General features: G+C 34.2%; 2 protein-coding genes across 2 annotated transcripts; both read right to left on the bottom strand.

Annotated features, from left to right (window-relative positions):
• Positions 1–646: 646 nt before the first annotated feature.
• Positions 647–6,331, bottom strand: LOC122596288 (protein trichome birefringence-like 38). Its single transcript, XM_043768837.1, has 5 exons — positions 5,879–6,331; positions 4,781–4,952; positions 1,925–2,100; positions 1,497–1,655; positions 647–1,195 (listed from the first exon to the last, which is right to left on the bottom strand). Exons 1-5 carry the CDS (start codon positions 6,241–6,243, stop codon positions 910–912), a joined length of 1,158 nt encoding a protein of 385 aa, XP_043624772.1. The 5' UTR covers positions 6,244–6,331; the 3' UTR covers positions 647–909.
• A 1,723-nt stretch (positions 6,332–8,054) lies between these two features.
• On the bottom strand, positions 8,055–10,502 carry LOC122597137. The gene is made up of 6 exons (XM_043769770.1): positions 9,870–10,502; positions 9,631–9,816; positions 9,390–9,520; positions 9,092–9,284; positions 8,961–8,992; positions 8,055–8,877 (listed from the first exon to the last, which is right to left on the bottom strand). The coding sequence occupies exons 1-6, from the start codon at positions 10,500–10,502 to the stop codon at positions 8,055–8,057; spliced, it is 1,998 nt and encodes a 665-aa protein (XP_043625705.1).
• Positions 10,503–12,046: the final 1,544 nt, after the last annotated feature.

Consider the following 12,046-nt stretch of genomic DNA (forward strand, 5'->3'; position numbering starts at 1 on the left):
ATATTAATGGCCGCCCCATGAATTTTCGCAAAACAAAGTAAAAATTTTAAAACATAAGTTAATTAATACTGAGAGCTAACAAAACTCATATTGGAATCAAACAATTAAATAAACTGATGTTTATCGTTGTTTTTTTTTTTATAATTAGTTTGAGTTTTCGTTCCTTGCAAAGTCTATAAATGTATAGGTACAAATTACAATAGTGTTACGTTATTGTTGAAAAAGTTTGTCAAGTGTATGTATCTTTTACGAGCTGCTGGATTAAGGGTTGATGGAACCAACGATGTATTTGAGACCGTAGGTTCCGAGTTCAAATCCAATCCAAGATGGGTTTTACCGCACTAGGTCTTTGGTCGGTGGGTTTTTGCGTAATTGGTGGGCTTTTGTTTTTATTAACAACAAACATTACAACTATAAATGCCCCAAATAATCCTAAACTACCCCATTGCTAAGGATTATCCTTAGCCTTTTACACCAAAAAACAAAGCCTCTAACACCCCACCAAAATGGTGATGACGTAATTGGTCGGCTTTGGCTACCAGTGTTGTCAGTAGGCCTATGGGGTGCTTTTCGTCCCCAAAATTAATATTTGTTGGACTAAGAAACAATGAACCCGAAAAAAAAGTACAGAACCATACGAAAGAGATGAATATTAAGATTCCCCCATGCTTTTTCGGCTTTTACCTTTGACTGACAATGAATATGTTTACATGTGAACAAGTTACATCAAATGAAATCAAACACTCTTTCTAGTTGCATAATCTATTATTCTCCCCTTTTACCTTATTGCATTTCATTGCAAATCCTGTTCATAAGCTTTACAATTGAACAATCTTACATATATCTTCAATTATAATGTATCCATCGTGTATAGAAATGAATCACTATGATGCAAATTTACTGACTTTGTCAATTGAGGAACGATGCGTACATGAGTTGGTTCCATGTATCGGGTAACCCAGGAACGCACCAATGACTACAATCAACGCCTGAGTCACTATATGATGACGGGTGTGCATCTTTCCTTAACTGAGATAGTGTTGTGATATCGAGCAACGTGACTGGTTTCTTTATGCTACTTAGAACTTTGTTTAAAACAACTTGAGCTTCGGGTAAGCCTGCAGGGTATGATCCCCCTTCAATTGGTTGTAGCTCCCCGTAGCAGTTTCTTGACGATGATCCCCATTCTTTTCCCCTGGTTTCATCAAATTAGCCTATTAGACAACGATATGATATATGAAAGAATAATAGTTGTACCATGATGATGCAAGGTTATAATTCTGGATCCTTATGGGCTGTTTGGTTCAAAGATTTTAAAAAAAATTTGATGGAAAGTAATTGGATTTTTACTATTAACCTAAGAGCAAAAGGAAAACAATCAGAATTCCATTCCACCAAATTTCTTTAGATTTTGTGAACCAAACGGCCCCTTTGGGTTTACGACTAATAAGCTTGTCTTAAACTAAGCATTATGAGTTGATCTCCCGTCTACGTACATGTAATGTGTAGGAGAGATCCCTTGAAAAAACACTTTAGTCTTCGATGGGTCGACGTTAAGGTCAACCCATTTTCCCCATGTGGTCATAGCCTTGTAGTATGCCGCTAGCCGGTCCATATCTTTAGATATAGTTGATCCGTCTTGTATGTAATCAAATCTGTTGCACAATTTAAGCATAAAGTCTTATGTTATTGAATTGATACAAGACACATGGTATTAGCAACAAGGGAGGAAATTTGCTTATTTTAGTGCTTATATGCTTGTTTCTTAGAGGGTTTATTTTATTTTGTGCATCAAAGGTTAAGTAATTTTAAACATTATTCGCAAACTGTATATCTGCTTATTTTAAAACGGTGAAGCACCAGAAGAAGTTAGTATAAACACTTTTTAATAAGCAATTCCAATCCCCGTGAACAAAGATCATACGGTTGTAGGTTTCCGGTGTGCGTCCACCAATGCCACGAGTTGAACACGAGAACATCCATCCCTTTCCATGTGTCGCCTCCTTTAATCGAGTCCAAATTCAAGACCCGTCCAATGTCTTGTTTCACAATGTCTACCAAATAGGGTGTGCGATACAAGTATATCGTCACATCATAATCCTACAAGTATATCGAACTTAGTTGCATTTTAATAAACCTTAAAACTTTAAAAGACATATAAATGAAAACTAGGACATTTAGCTGTGAGGCTTTGTTTTTATGTCTGTTTTAATGTTTGCAAGTTTTCAACCATGTTTGAGGTTGATCACATGTCATGTTATACATTACAAAAATCCAAAATTACACCTCTATTTGACACATCAATGCCAATGGAATCACTTTTTGTCGCACTTTCTTATCATTTTCTACATTGGGAACACGCCTTTAATGTCCTGGTTTTTGGTTTTACTTTCTTATAATATTCAAGTTTATTATAGAGGTTGATTATATAGATATTCTCAATGATTGACATAATATATAAAGAAATATTAGCCTTAAAGAACACTCCTCGCATCAATTATTTATAACAGCAAACAAAGAGTTCTAAAGTGAGTTAATGGCATAAGTATGTATCAAAATATTGAATGATCAAATTATAGTGCAAGCATAATTAGAAAAGCCATACATACACACAAAAATATAAAGTAATACATGTTTACAATGCTTTTAAAAATGAGGCCATAGGTGATTCTTAAGCAAAACAAACTCTCATATAAAAGTCGATCCCATGTAGCGAATTGATATCCATCTAACCCTTAACAAGGATAGTGTTAAGATAATTTAACCAATTCACTTTAGTTCTGCCTTTGGCAAGTATCAAACACGAATTGCTCATAGAAAATGACGGTTGGTGGCCAACGAAGAGTTAGTTAACAAATTTTCATATATAGTACATCTTGAATAGAAGTTATATAAAACAAATTTGGCATAACTAATATTACATGTTAAATAATATACAACTTTTATATAACACGTATTATATATGACGACAAAAAGGAGATGTAAACATATATTGTATTAAAATCGTAGATATAATATATTGTCCTTAAGATGCATAGTGGCTAACAAAAATTTGCTATCAAATCAACACATGCTATAGGACATGTATCTGGACGACCCTTATTTTATTTTTGTGTACCATTATTGTTACAGTTTTTCTTTTGTGAATGTGACATGAGAGAGACATTTTAAACACAAAAAAACATAAGCAAACTTTGTCTATATAGTTGACTTACACCGGAACCACCACCACCACCATTTCAACAACTCTTCCCATGCTTTTGCGCCAACGTCGCGGCTTTTGGGCCCGACGGAAAAGTGGGATCCGTTAGGTGGTGGACATTAATGCTTTTTACAAGTACAACTTGCATGTACAATTTTTTTAGCAAATTTTCTTAACTTGTTACAAAATCCATAATAAATTTATTACAATATCTAAATTACTTACAAAAAACCATAGATAAATATATCTGCTGGACTTACATCTCAAGAGGCAAAATTAGGGCTCCAAACGACCGAACGAACACGAACGGAACCTTGTTCATGTTTGTTCGTTTAACTTAACGAACGGTTCACACACAAATAAACGAACATAATGACTTGTTCATGTTCGTTCGTTTGTTTTCATGAACGAATGTTCACGAACACAAACGTTCTGTTCGTTAATTTAACTAAACGAACGAACTTCCCATCAAACGGTTCATGAACTATTCAGTTTGTTTACGGCCTCAGACAAAAGCCTATTTCAAGTGGGTCTTTGACATATGTGTTAGTGACATCAATCAAATTTATCATATTTTATGCTAAAGGCTATTATTATAGACAAGAAAATATTTAATGTCATATTTGTCAAACTTGTTATCTGCTAAATTAAAAATTATTAGTATTGTTTCAAAGAATCTATCATAGCACATAATAGTTCATATCTGTTATGTGTTGGCTAATACTTGTATAAGACCACATGTTATAATAATCAATAAGTGAATAATTATTGGAATCACTAACATGTTCTACCAATTCGACCATTGTTCTAATTGATTCTTTACGACAATTAAGAAAGGATTTTATCTTAAAGGTGATAATGCATGGTCAAATAAAAAGGTTATTAAATCATTATTATTATTATTATTATTATTATTATTATTATTATTATTATTATTATTATCTACTACATATTTACATATCATAATTATTTATTCATATTTTTCAATCTATGAGCCACCTCACATCCTGGATAAATTAAACCCTTTGACCATATTTGTATAAATTAAATAAGTGTATTGGTCAATTGGAAAAACCTAAAACTTACATCTAAACTTAGAAATGTTCTACTTAATTTGTATTAATCACTATTTTGTGCATTTGATCTCGTGTCATTAAAATGTTTTTAGAAGAATGATTTTGAGTTTTAATTAAAAGTTATTCCCCATTCCTTTTTACAAAAAAACTTATTCCCAATCTACTATACATCAAATAATTTTTAATATCAATTTGTTACTTCATGAAAGAAATAATCTAAACTACTGATCTCATACACGCTCAAGGTTGAATATGACACCTCTTTGTTTTAAAAAATACAAGCCTTGACTAAATTAATGAGCTAATCCTACAATGATTTTTCTCCTTTTGGTCGAGCAAATATATTTATATATAACCATGGTGGACTCACTAAAGAAAGAGACTAAAAATTAGAGTATCATTACTTTTAAAGAAAGCATGAATAAAAATAAAAAGTAAAATAAACATAAAAAATGATAATTTGAAATTCCCTAAAAAGAATAAAAATGGAAAGAAAAAGTACCTGAAAAGCGAGGGAAGTAAGAATGTCTCTACGTAAAAAAGTGGTCTTGGAATTGGGCACCGACGCATGAAGCAAACAAGCCAACGATTCCCACTGATTTAAACTCAGTGAGTCACCCACAAACATTACTTTCTTCCCTCTCCATTTATTCAACAAATCCACTCCATCAAACCTACATAACAATCCATAAATTTTAATTTCATTTGGCTTATCATTGATGTTTAAATTGGAAGAAGCCCATTTCAAAATTAAGGCACCAAAATAAGGATTGTCAAACATATATAAATCAAACTCAAATAAGCAAATATGAAATAAGTCTAATTTTAACTGTGTTCGTGAAACTCCATTCTGAATTTTAAAATATGATGTGCATTCTACTGGAATTTTTATTAATGAAAGTTATACTTGAGGTGCAGTTATTTTGTCCTTACAATAATTGTGAAGTAAAAGAACAAAATTGGATTACATATATTTAATGCAAAAGTGCTACTACTTCTTTTAATACTTTTGCTTTTAATGTGCAATGAATATGGATAAGTGTATATATATGTAGTACTCTTGGCTACTTGTGTAAGCTTGATGACTAGTTCATACTTCATACACTGCTTAAATTGAATTCTTGACTACTTAAGACTTGACCAAAGCTCATATATGTATATGAAAACACATGTAAAACACAAATTTATGATCGATCTAGAGGTCATCGACTCTTGGGCTCGATTGGAACCAGCTATTTGTTAATAAACATAAGAGAAACGAGGTTTGTGAATATTTTATCATTAACCTTAATAACACATGATTTTGAGTTTTTGTACACGGGTCGCAAAGCTTTATAATTTGCGACCCTTGTCATAAGGAAGCATTTATACGTTAACTATCACTTTTTTCCCCTTAGCGAGAGTAGTGGTCCCTCCTTAAGCTCCATATATCTTTTTGTTTGGTTAATTCTTACTAGCTTAGAAACCTTGAATTCTAGCTGGATTACAATTAGTCTTTGCTGACCGACGGTAGGTCAGCAAAGACTAAACATAAGTGTGACTATACTGCGAACCCGTGACTCATATGTATGTGTGAGAGAGAGAAAAAGATAGAATGTACCTTGGGAGATTACAAGAATCTGGTTTCCAAGCATACTTAAGATACTGAGTGTCTGAACGACCATGTTTAAGACAATCAAACTCTGAATCAATAAATGGGCAACTTGATGCTACATATAATGGATATGAAGTGTCAGCAATCCATCTCCCTTTATATAAATCACACCCCAATAAACCTCGTCTTCCTCTCCCTCTTCCCACTTTTCTTGAACCTCTTAATGAACTACTAATGTTACTACAATTACTAAATGTTGATAGTGAGAGTACTTGTGTTTCAGCCAATGTTACAACTGAAAATAGCTGAAGTATAAGAAGTTGTAGTAGTGGAAGAAGAAGAAAGATCCTTCTTTGGTACCCAAAACCCATATCTTTATTGGATTTTGGTGTGGAGGTTAATTGATCAAGAAATTGTGTGTAGAAAAAGCTGTCTTTATGCTCTTTGGTCTCTCATGCCATGACCCCCTCTCCGTTCATTTTATATATGCAAAAATGGGCCATGCTTCTAATAATCACGATACATAATGTTCATATTTTATATATTCTATATACATATACTCGTAACTTTTTACAGTATTACTTAATAAAATGCTCACAAGTTTTTATATAACACATGTTTAGATATATATTAATGATAATTCTCTATATTATTTTACAAGAAGATAACGAAGAGCTTTGAGGCACCTCATCTAAATATGAGGCTTTGGGTTTATCTATATCAAGAGAGGCATGCTATGACAAACACTCGAAGGAAATATCCTATTAAGTAGGAAAATATGATTCTTTTGCTCCTATTGAGTAGGCACAAATAACATTGACCTCTAAAAAAATTATATATAATCGGTATTAGTATAACTTTTATGTAACGAATACCTTAAGAGTTACTCATAGCTCAATTCAACATCTATTCGATCATGAATGCAGGGCGTCAATAGTACGCCTATTTAGGCTCAATTTGTATCAACCATCATTAGGCTACCCGGATTAGTGACATAGTGTCTTTCTGACAAATAACTTAATTAGCATGTTTTACTTATCATTCTCACAAACAGTTTTAACTCTGGAACAATAACATATTCATCTTTCTTACAAGGGTTTATTCCATAAAAAGGTAACCTATTTACACGAAATTCATATTAAAGGTAACCTATTTTGTTTTCGTCTATTTAAAGGACCTTATTTTTAAAAAATTCCTAATAAATGGTATATCATTAGTTTTTGACAGATGGAGCTCGTTAAGTGCCACGTCATCAGTTTTGCCGATGTGACACTTAACTTTGACCGAACCATATATATATCGAAAACATATATCGTTTTCTTATTTTCTTTTTCCCTTTTCTCTTTCCCCGCCATAATTCTTCCCCCTTTTCTCTAATTCCCCACAAATTGAAGAACCCTAATTCCCCTATTCTAAAATTCGTTCGATTTCTTATCAATTAAACACTATTAAATGTCTAATAAATCTGGAGGACCTGTTTCTCGTTGTTTTTATGGTGATGTAGCAAGAAGATGGACGTCGTGGACATCAAACAACCCAGGTAGGCGATTTCTTGGTTGTCCTAATTACCAGGCTGCTAGAAGATGTAATTACTTCTCTTGGATTGACCCAGCACTACCAAATGATTGGTATACAAGTAAGATGATTAAATTCAGAGATGAAAGAAAGAAACATGAAGAAGAAATCGCAAATTTGAGGAAAAAAATGGAAGTGTTCAAGAAGGATTATAGTGGGTATTATATGTTGTTGTATTATGTATTTTCTTCTTTTCTAGATTATCAGTTGGTCAATCAATTTGTAAGCTTTTGTAATGTTTTCAAGTTTATCAGTTTATGCAAGTGTTCAATAATGAATGTGTTCTAAACTTCTTTTCTGCAAGTGTTCAAGCTTTTGTAATATTTTTAATGAAATTGAATGGAAGTGTTTCTGCAAGTGTTATCCTTGGTTTCTGCAAGTGTAATATTTTGTAATATTGTTTCTGCAAGTGTTCTTGGCTACAAGTGTTATGTTGTAATAAAAGATTAGCACCAATAACGATTTGGATAATTAGCAAAGATTAGCATAGATTACATACTGAAATTGCACAAGAGTTCCAAAAGATTGCATTACATAATGCAAGTACATGAGATTGCATAATTCTACTAAATTAGAGTTTCAAAAGATTGCAGAATTACACATATTTCTATTCAACAGTTAATGGTTTGTCAGAACTACTGCCAACTCCATCTTTGGTTACCACTTTGAATGTAAGCTTCCTATTTATGATCCTTTCTGACTTCTTTCTTAGAGGAACAAATGGTTTCCTTGTTGGTATCATTTTCATTCTTCTTTGAGAGGTTCCAACAAGTGCAGATTGTTGAATGGGTTCATCTTCATGAAGATTAGTGACATTTTCCTCAATATTTTGGTCTTCAACCCCAACTTGAACAGGTGCAGACTGTGGCATTGGTTGACTTTGACCTTCACCACTTAGACCACCAGCCTTTGCACCACCACCCCTGCCACCACCACCTCTGCCACCACCACTTCTGCCACCATCACCTCTACCACCAGCCCCTTGACTTGGACCATCACCTCTGCCACCAGCTTGATTTGGACCACTATTTCTACCATCTATCTTTGGCCTACCTCTCTTTTTGGGTATCTTTGGTTGTCTTGGCAACGGGACTTTTGAACAGCTTCTTGCATTATGCCCATACTGACAACAATTGGAACATTTTTTTGACTTTGTAGACATTATAGGTCCATCCTCATTGCTTTCCCTTTTTCTCTTCACTGTTGGTCTTCCAGGCATTCTTCTCAGAGGTGGTGCCAATGGTGGAATCCTATTTGTCTTTGGCCACAAATATTCACCACCCACTGTTCTTATATCATACATGTAAGTAGCCAAGAACTTGTCTTTCCTTAAACTATCACTAACAAATGGTTCAGGTTCTTTGTATTGAGCATATATGGCCTTGACCGCATGTAGACACAGTATTCCACTCAACTGCCATGCTCTACAACTACATTCCCTCTTATCCAAGTTCACAAGAAAGCTATTACTTTTATATATCACTTCAAAATCTTAAAAACCAGCATTGAATACCTCCCAATCCCCAAAAAAGAATTATAAGCAGACTAATACTAAACAAGAGAACAATTCAGAAACTAATAAACTAGACAACTTTTAAGTTCATACATGTGTGTTATTTTGCTTTCTTCCAGTTTTAGTCTCACATTGGGGCAGATATCATCAGTCCATGACTGCCCATTAAGTCTCTGATCATTAAGTCTTGTCATCACTTTCCTCCTTATCTCTTCAAACATATGAATAATTGGCATCTTCCTGAAATCTTTGATCATTGAATTCCAACATTCACAAATGCCATTCTCAACAGAATCACAATCCAATCCTGGTTCATAAAATGCTCTAGTCCAACTATATGGCTATTTGTTAAGCAGATAATTGTATGCTTCTTCATTCCCTTGTTTGATTTTATCCAAAATGAACATAAAATGTTCTGGATATGCTGACTTTGCAGCTTGCCAAAAATAATTCTTAAAATACACCCCAGCCCATTTCTTACTAAAATTTGCATATACATGCCTGGCACATTGTCTATGTTCACAATTTGGTAAAACTTGAGCAACTGCCTCAATCAAACCCTATTTTTTTAAGCTAAAATGTAACAAATTTAAGGACAGTAATATAGTATATACAATATGTTTTCATATGATTTGGCAAAGTATGATAAAGAGTTTAAAAAGAAGCTAACCTTATGCTGATAAGAAATTATTGCAATCCCATCACCATTTCCTAGTCCAAGGTCATTCTGGATCAATCTGCAGAACCATAACCAGTTTTCTTTTGTCTCAACATCCACTAAAGCCCATGCAATGGGAAAAACTTGGTTATTTGCATCTCTACCAACTGCTGACAATAACTCACCTTGTGCAGTACCCTTTAAAAAGCACCCATCAAGTCCAATGATCTTCCTACACCCTGCTAACCAACCTTCCTTGCAAGCTTTGAAACACATATAAACCTTTGAATTGTTGTAGTTCCATCTGGGTTAGATTGAACATTTACCTCTACTGTACTTCCTAGATTTGTCTTGTTTATTGCCTCTGCATAGTCCCATATCCTAGCATAATGATTGTTGAGAATTGTGGTCATATCATATATTGCTTTTGCTCTTGCTTTACTACACTGACTGAGTGTCACCCTCACATTGTATAGCCTCATAACCATATGTCTTAATTTTGAAAGGGTTATTTTCTTGCTCATCCTGATCTTATCACCAAACTGTCTTGCAATCCACCATGCAGTAACAATTCCACTCAAATGTTGCTTTTTTGAACATGTATGCTTAGTCCTCAAAGACTTGATTTCAAAAGTTGACTCATCCTGAATCCATGATGCCCACAACCTAAAAGGACATGGATTCTCAACAACAATTCCCTTTTCTTTAGCATTTCTCACCCCACATTTAACAAGCACATGTGTACTCTTACTGTCTTCATAATATAGTGGATACCCATTTGCCAATGCATACTTAATAATGGAATCCTTAAACTGCTCAATACTTTCAAATCTCTCTCCTTTAAATGGATGAATTAACTTCCAATGAAGTGTAGGATCATGCATTTGAGACTTAATCTTGTCATTCTCTTCTTTTTCTGGACCTTATTCAGCATTTGGATTGTAATCTGGATCTGAGTGCTTTCCAGTATCAAGGTCTTCATCATTTTCATTTTTCTTACCCTCTTCAGCCTCAAAAGTCAGTTTCTTTGGACTGAATCCCTTATTTGGTGTTCTCAAAACTGGCATAGGTTGTTTCTTTGGACTGAAACCCTTATTTGGTGATATGTTTTGGTGTGCATTACCCTTTTTCCTATTTTATTTCATCTTCCTACATTCCATCAATTCTTCCTCACCAGCACTTAGATGATCTAAGCTAGGACAACCACTGTCTGAATCACTTTCTGACTGACTCTCACTTCCACCCTCACTTTCTGCCACACTCTCACTTTCTGAATCACTTTCCTTATAATCCCCATCTCCATCATAGTCAGGATCTTCACTATCATTATCACCTTCCCCATCTGGTTTATCTTCTTTCACACCCTCTTTCACTTCCTCCTCCTCACATTCATCATCACTTTCTTCAATAAACCTTGACATATCTAATTTTTCTAAATCTACATACATATGTATAGGCCCATCATGTGCAATAGCATGCTTAACAAAATTTCTAAAATCACCATCACATACCATGTAACGTAAACCCTTACTTAATCTTTACCAGGTACACAATAATATAGCCCAACAGATTTTCCTTTGGTTGCTTGATAAAAAGTGTTTATCACCTTAATTACTTTTTTATTGAATGACTGAAATGTATACTCGTTATATTTCACTTCACCCATAGTAACCAACACCCCACCTTCGTATCGCAGTGGATTTTTCAAAAACCCACCACAATAATGAAACTCTACGATACCTAACTTATTCATTGACTTCATTTTAACAAAAATAAAGCAAGATTAAACACTTACCTGTGCGATTGGTACATTGCGGTTGTTGAAACACGTCGGACCGTTCAAATCGTGACCAATTCGACTATGAAAGTGCGGAATCCATTCATAATCGACTTTAAGGTTTCTGTATAATTAATGGACATAAAAACACGAATTACATGAAGAATAAGTAATAAGAACAGATGTAAAACTCGTGAATATCATTAATCATATGTATATTACACCAAATCAGTATACATCTGACTGGCACGGGGTATAGATCTCTACCCCGTGCACTATGAACGAAATCTGTTGCAACTCAAATCGTTAAAACACAATTGTAACCTAATTCTAGTATATATAGGCTGTAGAAACGGGCTGGGCTTCTATCTTGTTCATGAGCTTCGACTTCCTTCACACGAACTAGATGCCTCGTGCTGACGTCATCACGAGGTGATGATGACATCATCATGACCTTGATGATGCATTCTCTTCATCATAATCAGCCCTTGGAATTGCATTGCAACGGACAACAAAAGCCTATCAGAAATTGCTTTTACAGCGGTACAAGTTTTTCCTTTCAATTTAGTGTTTAATCGAATGAATTTTGGATGGGGGAAATTAGGGTTCTTCAATTTGGGGGGAATTAGAGAAAAGGGGGAAGATTTATGG

This window comes from Erigeron canadensis, chromosome 4 (assembly GCF_010389155.1).
Source record: "Erigeron canadensis isolate Cc75 chromosome 4, C_canadensis_v1, whole genome shotgun sequence".
NCBI classification, from domain to species: domain Eukaryota; kingdom Viridiplantae; phylum Streptophyta; class Magnoliopsida; order Asterales; family Asteraceae; genus Erigeron; species Erigeron canadensis.